An 18289-nucleotide genomic window follows, 5' to 3' on the forward strand; every position below is an offset into this window, starting at 1 on the left:
GTATACCAGTCCTTTTGTCTGTCTCTCTGTTCATCTCTTTAGTTGTCTCTCTGTCTGCTTATCTATCTGTGTGATCTGTCCATCCTGCAGTCGTGTGATTAGAGTGATACAGGATCAGCAACGGTTTGGAGGAAACCCTTCATTATCTCATCATCAGTGTTTCCTGTGAGTCACACGTCACATTTTACTTTATCACTCAATCCCACACATCAGATTAGATAATACACTGATACTGCAACACACACACACACACACACACACACACCATAAAAAAACTAAAGAAAATGAGGTTTGCGCAGATGCTACCTCTGATGTAGAGAGAATTTATGTTTAACGCTTGTGTTCTGTTCTAGTGATGTGTGTACTGTTCACGCCTCTTACTGACTCTGAGGCAGATAATAATATCTGAAATGAACTTGAGTACATGTGTGTTTTTGATGAACAGTAAAGACACACAAAACCACTTCTCATGCTTGGGGCTCTGAGCAGCTGGGGTGTGTGTGTGTGTGTGTGTGTGTGTGTGTGTGTGTCTGAGGTCAGGTATGATTGAGTAACACATTGTCGGTGTTTGCTGATATTTCACCACTTTTTTATATGCTGTTATTCTTTATGACTGAAACATGACCTCTGTGATAGAAACCTGAAGGCGGGGTTTAGCACACGTGGGCGTGGTTAGGTGTATGTAGGCGTGGCTTAGCAAGTGCAGTAAAGTTATTCTTTTCCAGGTTCAGTAGAGAAAATGAGGCAAACAGACTACTACGTTTCAGGTTGGAAAAACACAAAACATTTTTATTACAGTTCTGTGTCAAGTTAAAAAATTAAACTTCTGTTTAGACCCGAGCAGAACAAAAGTGTTAAACATAAATAACATGAATATTATTAGTTTTAATAGAAAAAAACAGAATGACTCTGAAACTTCTGCTTTTAACAAAACAGATTTGAAACAGATGTGAAAGCATGAAAAGCCAGTGATCAGAATCTGGCTCCTTTCATTGTTTTAACTTCCGCCTTTTTGTTCGGGTGGAATTACGTCATGACTCATTAATTGGTTCAATTAAGAGGGCGTGGCTCTGCGATAATTGAGTGTAAACCTTAGAAATTCACCCTGCAGGCGGCGGCTCGGTCTAATCCGTTATAAACACGGCAAAAGCAATAATAATGATGATGATGATGATGATGAGTTGTACAGATCAGCTCGCGCTCACCGCGGTGTTAATGCTGTTAACCGGAGGCGCGCGCGGGAGCCGTGTTTGGAAGGAAGGCCCGCGGGTCGGACCGGATGGGAGACAGTACAAAGCCGCGGGGTTCCGGCCTGAAGACTGGGACCAGCCGCCGGCCGTCCGCGTGCACTGCACCGAAAACAGCATGGTGGTGAGAGCGCGCGCTGATCTCTACGGTACTGGGCGGCTCGTGACCGCGAGTGAGCTGCGACTCGGACCGGATTTCTCAGCGGCAAACTGCGGGGCGGTTCAGCGCGAGGACACCGAGCTCGTGATTACAGCGGGGCTGCATGAGTGCGGCGCGGAACTGCGGGTAAATACCGAACCGAACCGAACCGGGTGTGTTTAAACACTTCGCACATCAACACTGAGTGAGAATAACTTTAGATTACATTTCAATTGTGTGTAAATAAAGGGTCAGGTGGGCGGGGTTTATCACAGCGGACAGGAAATGAGGTAAATAATAATCCCGTAAATCTCAGCAGGACTGTGTCTCAGCTCGCTCACTGTGCACTACAGTCTTACACTCCACCTTACACACCTTACACTCCTTACACACCTTACACTCCACACCTTACACTCCACACCTTACACTCCACACCTTCCACACCTTCCACTCCACACCTTACACACCTTACACACCTTACACTCCACACCTTACACTCCTTACACTCCACACCTTACACTCCTTACACACCTTACACACTCCACACCTTACACTCCTTACACACCTTACACTCCACACCTTACACTCCTTACACACCTTACACACCTTACACCTTACACTCCACACCTTACACACCTTACACTCCACACCTTACACTCCTTACACACCTTACACACTCCACACCTTACACTCCTTACACACCTTACACACCTTACACCTTACACTCCACACCTTACACTCCTTACACACCTTACACACCTTACACACCTTACACTCCACACCTTACACTCCTTACACACCTTACACTCCACACCTTACACACCTTACACCTTACACTCCACACCTTACACTCCACACCTTACACTCCTTACACTCCACACCTTACACACCTTACACACCTTACACCTTACACTCCACACCTTACACTCCTTACACTCCACACCTTACACACCTTACACACCTTACACCTTACACTCCACACCTTACACTCCTTACACACCTTACACACCTTACACCTTACACTCCACACCTTACACTCCACTCCTTACACACCTTACACTCCACACCTTACACTCCACACCTTACACTCCACACCTTACACTCCTTACACTCCACACCTTACACACCTTACACCTTACACTCCACACCTTACACTCCTTACACACCTTACACACCTTACACTCCACACCTTCCACTCCTTACACTCCACACCTTCCACTCCTTACACTCCACACCTTACACTCCTTACACCTTACACACCTTACACTCCACACCTTACACTCCTTACACACCACACCTTACACCTTACACTCCACTCCTTCCACACCTTACACTCCACACCTTACACTCCTTACACTCCACACCTTACACTCCTTACACTCCACACCTTACACTCCTTACACACCACACCTTACACACCACACCTTACACCTTACACTCCTTACACTCCACACCTTACACACCTTACACTCCACACCTTACACTCCTTACACTCCTTACACTCCACACCTTACACTCCACACCTTACACTCCACACCTTACACACCTTACACTCCACACCTTACACTCCTTACACTCCTTACACTCCACACCTTACACTCGACACCTTACACACCTTACACTCCACACCTTACACACCTTACACTCCTTACACCGTACACACCTTACACTCCACACCTTACACTCCTTACACACCTTACACACCTTACACACGGCACCTTACACTCCTTACACTCCACACCTTACACACCTTACACACCATACACTCCTTACACTCCTTACACTCCACTCCTTACACTCCACTCCTTACACTCCACACACTCCACACCTTACACACCTTACACTCCACACCTTGCACTCCTTACACTCCACACCTTGCACTCCTTACACTCCACACCTTACACTCCACACCTCACACACCTCACAAACCTCACAAACCTCACACACCTTACACTCCACACCTTACACTCCACACCTTACACTCCACACCTTACACTCCACACCTTACACTCCACACCTTACACTCCACACCTTACACTCCACACCTTACACACCTTGCACTCCTTACACCATACACACCTTACACTCCACACCTTACACACCTTACACTCCACCCCTTACACTCCGCACCTTACACTCCGCACCTTACACACCTTACACACCTTACACACATTGCACTCCTTACACCGTACACACCTTACACTCCACACCTTACACTCCACACCTTACACTCCACACCTTACACTCCTTACACTCCACACCTTACACTCCTTACACTCCACACCTTACACTCCACACCTTACACCTTACACACCGCACCTTACACTCCTTACACTCCACACCTTACACTCCTTACACTCCACACCTTACACACCTTACACTCCACACCTTACACTCCACACCTTACACACCACACCTTACACACCTTACACACCACACCTTACACTCCTTACACCCCTTACACTCCACCCCTTACACTCCACCCCTTACACTCCACCCCTTACACTCCACACACACCACACCTTCCACTCCTTACACCCCTTCCACTCCACCCCTTCCACTCCACCCCTTCCACTCCACACCTCACACACCTTACACTCCTTACACCTTACACCTTACACACCTTACACACCTTACACCTTACACTCCACACCTTGCACCTTACACTCCACACCTTACACACCTTACACTCCACACCTTACACACCTTACACTCCACCCCTTACACTCCACCCCTTACACTCCACCCCTTACACTCCACACCTTAAACACCTTACACACCTTACACTCCACACCTTACACTCCACACCTTACACTCCACACCTTACACTCCACACCTTACACTCCACACCTTACACCTTACACACCTTACACACCTTACACTCCACCCCTTACACTCCACACCTCACACACCTCACACACACCTTACACTCCACCCCTTACACTCCACCCCTTACACTCCACCCCTTACACTCCACCCCTTACACTCCACCCCTTACACTCCGCACCTTACACTCCGCACCTTAGACTCCTTACACTCCACACCTTACACTCCACACCTTACACTCCTTACACTCCACACCTTACACTCCTTACACTCCACACCTTACACTCCTTACACTCCACACCTTACACACCTTACACTCCACACCTTACACTCCACACCTTACACACCACACCTTACACACCTTACACACCACACCTTACACTCCTTACACCCCTTACACTCCACCCCTTACACTCCACCCCTTACACTCCACCCCTTACACTCCACACACACCACACCTTCCACTCCTTACACCCCTTCCACTCCACCCCTTCCACTCCACCCCTTCCACTCCACACCTCACACACCTTACACTCCTTACACCTTACACCTTACACACCTTACACACCTTACACCTTACACTCCACACCTTGCACCTTACACTCCACACCTTACACACCTTACACTCCACACCTTACACACCTTACACTCCACCCCTTACACTCCACCCCTTACACTCCACCCCTTACACTCCACCCCTTACACTCCACACCTTAAACACCTTACACACCTTACACTCCACACCTTACACTCCACACCTTACACTCCACACCTTACACCTTACACACCTTACACTCCACACCTTACACACCTTACACTCCACCCCTTACACTCCACACCTCACACACCTCACACACTCCTTACACCTTACACACCTTACACTCCACACCTTACACCTTACACCTTACACACCTTACACTCCACCCCTTACACTCCACCCCTTACACTCCACCCCTTACACTCCACCCCTTACACTCCGCACCTTACACTCCGCACCTTACACTCCGCACCTTACACTCCGCACCTTAGACTCCTTACACTCCACCCCTTACACTCCGCACCTTACACTCCGCACCTTACACTCCGCACCTTACACTCCTTACACTCCACACCTTACACACCTTACACGCCACACCTTACACGCCACACCTTACACGCCACACCTTACACGCCACACCTTACACTCCGCACCTTACACTCCGCACCTTACACTCCTTACACTCCACACCTTACACTCCTTACACTCCACACCTTACACTCCTTACACTCCACACCTTACACTCCTTACACTCCACACCTTACACACCTTACACTCCACACCTTACACACCTTACACTCCTTACACCTTACACCTTACACACCGCACCTTACACTCCTTACACTCCACACCTTACACACCACTCCTTACACACCTTACACACCACACCTTACACTCCTTACACCCCTTACACTCCACCCCTTACACTCCACCCCTTACACTCCACCCCTTACACTCCACCCCTTACACACCTTACACTCCACACCTTACACACCTTACACACCACACCTTACACTCCTTACACCCCTTCCACTCCACCCCTTACACACCACACCTTACCCCCTTACACTCCACACCTTACCCCCTTACACTCCACACCTTACCCCCTTACACTCCACACCTTACCCCCTTACACTCCACACCTTACACCTTACACTCCACACCTTACACTCCACACCTTACACTCCTTAGACTCCACACCTTAGACTCCTTACACTCCACCCCTTACACACCACACCTGACCCCTTACACCTTACACACCACACCTTACACACCACACCTGACCCCTTACACCTTACACACCACACCTTACACCTTACACTCCACACCTTACACACCACACCTGACTCCTTACACTCCACACCTTACACTCCACCCCTTACACCTTACACACCACACCTGACTCCTTACACTCCACCCCTTACACACCACACCTTACACCTTACACTCCACACCTTACACCTTACACTCCTTACACTCCACACCTTACACTCCACACCTTACACACCTTACACTCCTTACACTCCTTACACTCCACACCTTACACTCGACACCTTACACACCTTACACACCTTACACTCCACACCTTACACACCTTACACTCCTTACAGCGTACACACCTTACACTCCACACCTTACACTCCTTACACACCTTACACCTTACACCTTACACACGGCACCTTACACTCCTTACACTCCACACCTTACACACCTTACACACCTTACACACCTTACACTCCACACCTTACACACCTTACACACCTTACACTCCTTACACTCCACACCTTGCACTCCTTACACTCCACACCTTGCACTCCTTACACTCTACACCTTGCACTCCTTACACTCCACACCTCACACACCTCACACACCTCACACACCTTACACTCCTTACACCTTTTACACCTTACACTCCACACCCTACACTCCACACCTTACACTCCGCACCTTACACTCCTTACACTCCACACCTTACACTCCACACCTTACACACCTTGCACTCCTTACACCGTACACACCTTACACTCCACACCTTACACTCCACACCTTACACTCCACACCTTACACTCCACACCTTACACTCCACACCTTACACACCTTACACTCCACCCCTTACACTCCGCACCTTACACACCTTACACACCTTGCACTCCTTACACCGTACACACCTTACACTCCACACCTTACACTCCACACCTTACACACCTTACACTCCACACCTTACACACCTTACACTCCACACCTTACACTCCACACCTTACACACCTTACACCTTACACCTTACACACCGCACCTTACACTCCTTACACTCCACACCTTACACTCCACACCTTACACACCTTACACTCCACACCTTACACACCACACCTTACACACCTTACACACCACCCCTTACACTCCACCCCTTACACTCCACCCCTTACACTCCACCCCTTACACTCCACCCCTTACACTCCACCCCTTACACACCTTCCACTCCACACCTTCCACTCCACACCTTACACTCCTTACACCTTACACTCCACACCTCACACACCTTACACTCCTTACACCTTACACACCTTACACATTACACACCTTACACCTTACACTCCACACCTTGCACCTTACACTCCACACCTTGCACCTTACACTCCACACCTTGCACCTTACACTCCACACCTTACACACCTTACACTCCACACCTTACACACCTTACACTCCACCCCTTACACTCCACCCCTTACACTCCACCCCTTACACTCCACCCCTTACACTCCACCCCTTACACTCCACACCTCACACACCTCACACACTCCTTACACCTTACACCTTACACACCTTACACTCCACACCTTACACTCCACACCTTACACACCTTACACTCCACCCCTTACACACCACCCCTTACACTCCACACCTTACACTCCACACCTTACACTCCACACCTTACACTCCACACCTTACACGCCACACCTTACACGCCACACCTTACACTCCTTACACTCCGCACCTTACACTCCGCACCTTACACTCCGCACCTTAGACTCCTTACACTCCACACCTTACACACCTTACACACCTTACACTCCACACCTTACACTCCTTACACTCCACACCTTACACACCTTACACTCCACACCTTACACACCACACCTTACACACCACACCTTACACTCCACACCTTACACACCTTACACTCCTTACACCTTACACACCGCACCTTACACTCCTTACACTCCACACCTTACACACCACTCCTTACACACCACACCTTACACACCACACCTTACACACCACACCTTACACACCACACCTTACACCCCTTACACTCCACCCCTTACACTCCACACCTTACACACCTTACACACCACACCTTACACTCCTTACACCCCTTCCACTCCACCCCTTACACACCACACCTTACCCCCTTACACTCCACACCTTACACCTTACACTCCACACCTTACACTCCACACCTTACACTCCACACCTTACACTCCACACCTTACCCCCTTACACTCCACACCTTACCCCCTTACACTCCACACCTTACACTCCACACCTTACACTCCTTAGACTCCACACCTTACACACCTTGCACTCCTTACACTCCACCCCTTACACACCACACCTGACCCCTTACACCTTACACACCACACCTGACCCCTTACACCTTACACACCACACCTTACACACCACACCTGACTCCTTACACTCCACACCTTACACTCCACCCCTTACACCTTACACACCACACCTGACCACTTACACTCCACCCCTTACACACCACACCTTACACCTTACACTCCACACCTTACACACCACACCTTACCCCTTACACACCACACCTTACACTCCTTACACACCACACCTTACACACCTTACACACCTTACACTCCACACCTTACACACCTTACACTCCTTACACACCACACCTTACACACCTTACACTCCACACCTTACACACCTTACACTCCAGACCTTGCACACTTTACACACCTTACACTCCACACCTTACACACCTTACACTCCTTACACTCCACACCTTACACTCCACACCTTACACTCCTTACACTCCTTACACACCTTACACTCCTTACACCCCTTACACTCCGCACCTTACACTCCGCACCTTACACTCCACACCTTACACACTCCACACCTTACACCTTACACTCCTTACACTCCACACCTTACACTCCTTACACACCTTACACTCCTTACACACCACACCTTACACTCCTTACACCCCTTACACTCCGCACCTTACACACTCCACACCTTAGACTCCACATCTTACACTCCACACCTTACACCTTACACACCTTACACTCCACCCCTTACACCTTACACTCCACCCCTTACACCTTACACTCCACCCCTTACACCTTACACTCCACACCTTACCCCCTTACACTCCACACCTTACACACCACACCTTACACCTTACACTCCACACCTTACACCTTACACACTCCACACCTTACACTCCACACCTTACACACTCCACACCTTACACTCCGCACCTTACACCTTACACACTCCACACCTTACACTCCACACCTTACCCCCTTACACTCCACACCTTACATTCCACACCTTACACTCCACACCTTACACACCTTACACTCCACACCTTACACTCCACACCTTACACCTTACACACCACACCTTACACACCACACCTTACACCTTACACCTTACACTCCACACCTTACACACCACACCTGACCCCTTACACCTTACACTCCACACCTGACCCCTTACACTCCACACCTTACACTCCACACCTGACACCTTACACTCCACCCCTTACACTCCACCCCTTACACCTTACACACCACACCTGACCACTTACACTCCACCCCTTACACCTTACACTCCACACCTTACACACCACACCTTACACTCCACCCCTTACACCTTACACACCACACCTTACACTCCACCCCTTACACTCGACACCATACACTCCACACATTACACCTTACACTCCACACCTTACACTCCACACCTTACACCTTACACTCCACACCTTACCCCCTTACACTCCACCCCTTACACTCCACCCCTTACACACCACACCTTACACACCACACCTTACACCTTACACTCCACCCCTTACCCCCCACATCTTACACACCACACCTTACACCTTACACTCCACCCCTTACCCCCCACATCTTACACACCACACCTTACACTCCACACCTTACACTCCTTACACACCACCCCTTACACCATACACTCCACACCTTACCCCCTTACACTCCACACCTTACACTCCACACCTTACACACCATACACTCCACACCTTACCCCCTTACACTCCACACCTTACACTCCACACCTTACACTCCTTACACTCCACACCTTACACTCCTTACACTCCACACCTTACACTCCACACCTGACACTCCTTACACTCCACACCTTACACACCTTACACTCCACACCTTACACTCCTTACACACCTTGCACTCCACACCTTACACACCTTACACTCCTTACACCTTACACACCACACCTTACACTCCTTACACTCCACACCTTACACACCACACCTTACACACCTTACACTCCACACCTTACACACCTTACACACCTTACACTCCACACCTTACACACCTTACACTCCTTACACACCACACCTTACACACCTTACACTCCACACCTTACGCACCTTACACTCCAGACCTTGCACACTTTACACACCTTACACTCCACACCTTACACACCTTACACTCCTTACACTCCACACCTTACACTCCACACCTTACACTCCACACCTTACACTCCTTACACTCCTTACACACCTTACACTCCTTACACCCCTTACACTCCGCACCTTACACTCCGCACCTTACACTCCGCACCTTACACACTCCACACCTTACACCTTACACTCCTTACACTCCACACCTTACACTCCTTACACCCCTTACACTCCGCACCTTACACACTCCACACCTTAGACTCCACATCTTACACTCCACACCTTACACCTTACACACCTTACACTCCACCCCTTACACCTTACACTCCACCCCTTACACCTTACACTCCACACCTTACCCCCTTACACTCCACACCTTACACACCACACCTTACACCTTACACTCCACACCTTACACCTTACACACTCCACACCTTACACTCCACACCTTACACACTCCACACCTTACACTCCGCACCTTACACCTTACACACTCCACACCTTACACTCCACACCTTACCCCCTTACACTCCACACCTTACATTCCACACCTTACACTCCACACCTTACACACCTTACACTCCACACCTTACCCACCTTACACTCCACACCTTACACTCCACACCTTACACTCCACACCTTACACACCACCCCTTACACCTTACACACCACACCTTACACACCACACCTTACACACCACACCTTACACCTTACACCTTACACTCCACACCTTACACACCACACCTGACCCCTTACACCTTACACTCCACACCTGACCCCTTACACTCCACACCTTACACTCCACACCTGACACCTTACACTCCACCCCTTACACTCCACCCCTTACACCTTACACACCACACCTGACCACTTACACTCCACCCCTTACACCTTACACTCCACACCTTACACACCACACCTTACACTCCACCCCTTACACCTTACACACCACACCTTACACTCCACCCCTGACCCCTTACATTCCACCCCTGACCCCTTACACTCCACCCCTTACACTCCACCCCTGACCCCTTACACTCCACACCTTACACTCCACACCTTACCCCCTTACACTCCACCCCTTACACTCCACCCCTTACACTCCACCCCTTACACTCCTTACACTCCACCCCTTACACACCACACCTTGCACTCCTTACACTCCACACCTTGCACTCCTTACACTCCACACCTTACCCCCTTACACTCCACACCTTACCCCCTTACACTCCACACCTTACACCTTACACTCCACCCCTTACACACCACACCTTACACTCCGCACCTTACACCTTACACACTCCGCACCTTACACACCTTACACTCCACACCTTACCCCCTTACACACCACACCTTACACTCCACACCTCACACTCCACCCCTTACACACCACACCTTGCACACCTTACACTCCACACCTTACCCCCTTACACTCCACACCTTACACTCCACTCCTTACACCCCTTACACTCCACCCCTTACACTCCGCACCTTACACTCCGCACCTTACACCTTACACTCCGCACCTTACACCTTACACACTCCACACCTTACACTCCACACCTTACACTCCACACCTTACACACCTTACATTCCACACCTTACCCCCTTACACTCCACACCTTACACACCTTACACTCCACACCTTACACACCTTACACCTTACACACCACCCCTTACACCTTACACTCCACACCTTACACACCACACCTGACCCCTTACACCTTACACACCACACCTTACACTCCACACCTTACACACCACACCTGACCCCTTACACTCCACACCTTACACTCCACACCTGACACCTTACACTCCACCCCTTACACTCCACCCCTTACACCTTACACACCACACCTGACCACTTACACTCCACCCCTTACACCTTACACTCCACACCTTACACACCACACCTGACCCCTTACACACCACACCTTACACTCCACCCCTTACACCTTACACACCACACCTTACACACCACACCTTAGACCTTACACTCCACACCTTACACTCCACACCTTACACTCCACACCTTACACTCCACACCTTACTCTCCACACCTTACACACCACACCTTACCCCCTTACACTCCACACCTTACACACCACACCTTACCCCCTTACACTCCACACCTCACACTCCACACACTCCACCCCTTACACTCCACACCTTACACACCTTACACTCCACACCTTACACACCTTACAATCCACACCTTACAATCCACACCTTACACTCCACACCTTACACTCCACACCTTACACTCCTTACACTCCACCCCTTACACACCACACCTTGCACTCCTTACACTCCACACCTTGCACTCCTTACACTCCACACCTTGCACTCCTTACACTCCACACCTTGCACTCCTTACACTCCACACCTTACCCCCTTACACTCCACACCTTACCCCCCACACCTTACCCCCTTACACTCCACACCTTACCCCCTTACACTCCACACCTTACACCTTACACTCCACCCCTTACACTCCACCCCTTACACACTCCGCACCTTACACACTCCGCACCTTACACACCTTACACTCCACACCTTACCCCCTTACACACCACACCTTACACTCCACACCTCACACTCCACCCCTTACACACCACACCTTGCACACCTTACACTCCACACCTTACCCCCTTACACTCCACACCTTACCCCCTTACACTCCACACCTTACACTCCACTCCTTACACCCCTTACACTCCACCCCTTACACTCCACCCTTTACACTCCGCACCTTACACTCCACACCTTACACCTTACACACTCCACACCTTACACTCCACACCTTACACTCCACACCTTACACACCTTACATTCCACACCTTACCCCCTTACACTCCACACCTTACACACCTTACACTCCACACCTTACACACCTTACACCTTACACACCACACACCACACCTTACACCTTACACACCACCCCTTACACCTTACACTCCACACCTTACACACCACACCTGACCCCTTACACCTTACACACCACACCTTACACTCCACACCTTACACACCACACCTGACCCCTTACACTCCACACCTTACACTCCACACCTGACACCTTACACTCCACCCCTTACACTCCACCCCTTACACCTTACACTCCACACCTTACACACCACACCTGACCCCTTACACACCACACCTTACACTCCACCCCTTACACCTTACACACCACACCTTACACACCACACCTTACACTCCACACCTTACACTCCACACCTTACACTCCACACCTTACACTCCACACCTTACACACCACACCTTACACACCACACCTTACCCCCTTACACTCCACACCTTACACACCACACCTTACCCCCTTACACTCCACACCTTAGACTCCACACCTTAGACTCCACACCTTACACACCACACCTTACCCCCTTACACTCCACACCTTACACTCCACACCTTACACTCCACACCTTACACTCCACACCTCACACTCCACACACTCCACCCCTTACACACCACACCTTACCCCCTTACACTCCACACCTTACACCTTACACACCACACCTTACACTCCACACCTTACACCTTACACTCCACACCTTACACTCCACACCTTACACCTTACACTCCACACCTTACACTCCACACCTCACACTCCACACCTCACACTCCACACCTCACACTCCACACCTCACACACCTTAGACTCCACACCTTAGACTCCACACCTTACACACCTTAGACTCCCCACCTCACACTCCACACCTCACACTCCTTACACTCCACCCCTTACACTCCACACCTTACACACCACACCTGACCCCTTACACCTTACACACCGCACCTTACACACCACACCTGACCCCTTACACCTTACACACCACACCTGACCACTTACGCTCCACCCCTTACACACCACACCTTACACCTTACACTCCACACCTTACACACCACACCTTACCCCTTACACTCCACACCTTACACTCCACACCTTACACCTTACACTCCACACCTTACACTCCACCCCTGACACCTTACACTCCACACCTTACACTCCACCCCTTACACCTTACACACCACACCTGACCACTTACACTCCACCCCTTACACACCACACCTTACATTTTACACTCCACACCTTGCACTCCACCCCTTACACCTTACACACCACACCTTGCACTCCACCCCTTATACCTTACACACCACCCCTTACACACCACACCTTACACCTTACACACCACACCTTACACACCACACCTGACCCCTTACACTCCACACCTGACCCCTTACACTCCACACCTTACCCCTTACACTCCACACCTTACACTCCACCCCTTACACCTTACACTCCACCCCTTACACCTTACACACCACACCTTACACTCCACCCCTGACACCTTACACTCCACACCTTACACACCACATCTGACCCCTTACACTCCACACCTTACACTCCACACCTGACCCCTTACACTCCACACCTTACATACCACCCCTTACCCCTTATGCTCCACACCTTATGCTCCACACATGACGAGTCACACTGATGATAGTTTCCTCAAAGATTCAGGATTCAGTTTTCCTCATTAAAATAATGTGTGTTTGTTCTTTAGATGAAAATGTTACATGAATCATTTCAGCTCTTAAAGCAGAAAAAAGTCAGACTGTCAAGTTTCTGCGCATGAGTCAGGGGAGGTTCTCGCTTTGTGTGTGAACTGTGTTTTTCATGACAGACTCAAATCACTTCATTTGAGGGGTTTTTTTTTTGTACATGTGCTGGTTGTTAGGGGAAAATATGAGCGTTCAGTGTGTGTGCTCAGTCCTCATGTCAGTGTCACTGAATAAATGAAATGTACGTCTTCGCTGTGTTCAGTCGTATGAATTAGACAGTAGGAGATTTACGGACACTGGGCTGATGTGATCTTCTCTCTCAAACAGTAGAAACTCTCCTCTCTTTATCTAAACATAAATCTGGCCCATTTTTTTGAAAAACATAATGACTTTAAAGCTCTTTAATAACGTGAACTCTGCGCAAGTGTAAGAGAGCCTGAGAACTGAGGTGGTGTTACAGCTCCACCAGGCCAGCAGAGGGCACTGTGGGTGGAGTCGCCAACACTTCCAGTTTGAACATGTCCTGATAACAGATTTATGTGATGGTAATGTGACTGGTCTAAAAGCGGGGCTGTGATCATTCCTGCATTTTATTTTTGAGCCAGGTTGAGGATGACAGTTTGGTTTATGCTAACACTCTGTTCCACACTCCAACCCTGAACCGCTTTGGCATCATCAGGTCGGCGGGCGTGGCCATCCCCCTCGAGTGCCGCTACAAGAGGTTAGTGTGGGGTCTGTTTCAGTACGGCTGTTACACGTACTTGTATACTAACACTTCTGTTAGAAGTCTGCGAGTGTGTGACAGGAGTGTGTGACAGGAGTGTGTGACAGGAGTGTGTGACAGGAGTGTGTGACAGGAGTGTGTGACAGGAGTGTGTATGTGTGTTTGTTGATATGAATAGGACTCACTTTGTTAGCAGTAATAGCCAGTCAAGTCCTGTGAGCCCCGCCCTTTTAAGCTCCGTCCCAACCACGCCCGTGTCCTCGCCTCAGATCAGAACCGGTGTGTGTTTCACTTCCTGTTTCATTACACTGTTTTTATTAATGCACGTTTCAGATAACTGTGAAATGTAAACATGTAGACATCCTGATGAGTGTGTTACCCACAATGCACTGCTGTGGTATGAGCGCATCTTCTGTGTGTGTGTTGTAGATGATTGGATGTCTGGGAGATCGTTGAACATGTTTCAGTCTGATAAAGTCATCAGCATGGCGGCGTCTGTGCTCAGCGCTCGTCACAGTGCCCTTAAACTCTTCCTGGACCGCTGTGTGGTGACGCTGGGGCCCGACGCTGCAGCCACGCCCAGCTGTGACCTCATCAGTTACCACGGGTCAGAGCCACACCCCTCACCTCTCATTTACACAAAAACAGGAACACATCACACCATAGTCAGCAAATGAGGAGTGGTCATTAGAGCGCCCCCTGGGGGGAAAAAACAACATGCAAATATATACATTTATAAATTTTATATTTATATCTGGGAATTTATTCATTTCTGTAAAGCTGTTTTGTGACAATGTCCATTGTTAAGAGCGCTATAAAAATTGAATTCAAAACCTGACTCATATTGTACCGTTGCATGCGTGCGTGCGTGTGTGTGTGTGCGCACGTATATATGTATTGTATTTACTGTGAACTGTCCCGTGTGCTGTAGGTGTCCTCGTGACTCAGGATCATCTCAGGCCACCGGCTCCTTCCTGCCCGGGGCAGAAGGTCATGTGCTGAGGGTGAAACTCAACCTGCTGCGTTCACTCGGAGACAACCGACACGCAGACAACTCTGTGAGGAGGAGTTATGCTTCCTACTTAACACACTGCAAGTGTCTTCAGGATTAACACTGCACTAAAGCTCAATCATCTGGGAGCTAGAAGTTGTGTGTGTTTATTGTGAGTGTGTGTGAGAGAGAGAGAGAGAGAGAGAGAGAGAGAGAGAGGTTAGCTTTGGGTAGACGTCACTAAGGTTTCTTGTGACTGTCACTGTCTTAAGACTGATTACCAAACAGTGTGTGTTGTAATTACACAACCTCAGTGTGATTGTGAGGGTGGGGTTGTGTGAGTCATGGTGAGGTTGTTGTGCGAGTGTGATGGTGGGGTTGTGGTGGTGTGTGTGAGAGGTTGAGGTAGTGTGAGTGTGATGGTGGGGTTGTGGTAGTATGAGTGTGAGGTTGTGGTGGTGTGTGTGAGAGGTTGAGGTAGTGTGATGGTTGTTGTGTCCCTGCAGCAGCTGAATGAATCAGTTTTATTCCTGCAGATGTTCATCACGTGCTGGATGAAGACAGTTGATCCGGTTCAGGAGGAGAACTCTGTAACTAAAGCGTGTAGCTACATGGGGAACAGGTGAAAACCACTTCACCACACAACACTGCACTTCCTCTTAGATTAATCTAACTCTTTATTTCAGCTGATTTCTGTTGCCTCTGATTTTCTGTCCTCTGTGAGCTGAACATGTCCTATTAGAGCTCAGAGCTGTTTTACTGACATCCTGAAACGGAAGTAAAGAAATAATTCACTAACAGTCACAAAGAACAGATGAACAGCAGTGTGTGAAGAGCTCGCTCTGCATTCACACCATCTGGGAATAACCAGAATTCCGACTGGGGAAAAACTGGGAAATTGCACAGAGTGCTTCAGCTCTGTTAAATATTCCTCAGTACCCTGACTGCAGGTGTAGAATTAGACCTGATTCAAGCTCGTTAAATCTTACTGAAGGTGCAGAGGTCAGAGTCTGAGCCGCTTCTCTTTCCTGTACTCACAGTGACACCCAGTGTTCAACCCCAGAACTGCAGGTTAACATTTTGCACAGCAGACCAGCTTTTACCTCATTTTCATCGCGTGTGTGTGTGTGTGTGTGTGTGTGTGTGTGTGTGTGTGTGTGTGTGTGTGTGTGTGTGTGAGGGAGTTGCTGGATTTGTGTCATCTAGAAGAATGTTTTATCTCCAGTGTCGCTGTCACATGTTTGTGTTTTTCTCACTCAATAATAACAGTGGGATTTAAACTTATTTTAGATTTAAACCCTGCTGCTGCTCAGTGTAGGGATTTAACCTGGAAAAAACTGGATATAATTTATTAGTACCAGATGTCACGTGTGTGTGTGTGTGTGTTTGTGTTTGTGTGTCTAGCTGGCGCAGTGTTGATGGGAAGCACGAGGTGTGTGAGTGCTGTGACGGGAAGTGTGATGACTTCAGCCAGAGACGGATAAGCACATGACCCTGCAGCATTGCATCATTAGGTAACACACACACACACACACACACACTG

At 49.3% G+C, this 18289-nt stretch overlaps 1 protein-coding gene across 1 annotated transcript in view; it reads left to right on the forward strand.

Annotated features, from left to right (window-relative positions):
* Positions 1-1056: 1056 nt before the first annotated feature.
* LOC113525709 (zona pellucida sperm-binding protein 3) overlaps positions 1057-18289 on the forward strand; it is a 17402-nt gene continuing 169 nt past the window's right edge. Inside the window, exons 1-7 of the mRNA XM_034300920.2 lie at positions 1057-1533; positions 15637-15752; positions 15934-16034; positions 16185-16362; positions 16687-16813; positions 17283-17368; positions 18151-18260. Of these exons, the coding sequence (XP_034156811.1) occupies positions 1159-1533; positions 15637-15752; positions 15934-16034; positions 16185-16362; positions 16687-16813; positions 17283-17368; positions 18151-18238 (1071 nt within the window). The 5' untranslated portion in view covers positions 1057-1158 and the 3' untranslated portion in view covers positions 18239-18260. The remainder of the gene's footprint in view (positions 1534-15636; positions 15753-15933; positions 16035-16184; positions 16363-16686; positions 16814-17282; positions 17369-18150; positions 18261-18289) is intronic.

This window comes from Pangasianodon hypophthalmus, chromosome 27 (genome assembly GCF_027358585.1).
Source record: "Pangasianodon hypophthalmus isolate fPanHyp1 chromosome 27, fPanHyp1.pri, whole genome shotgun sequence".
Lineage (NCBI taxonomy): Eukaryota > Metazoa > Chordata > Actinopteri > Siluriformes > Pangasiidae > Pangasianodon > Pangasianodon hypophthalmus.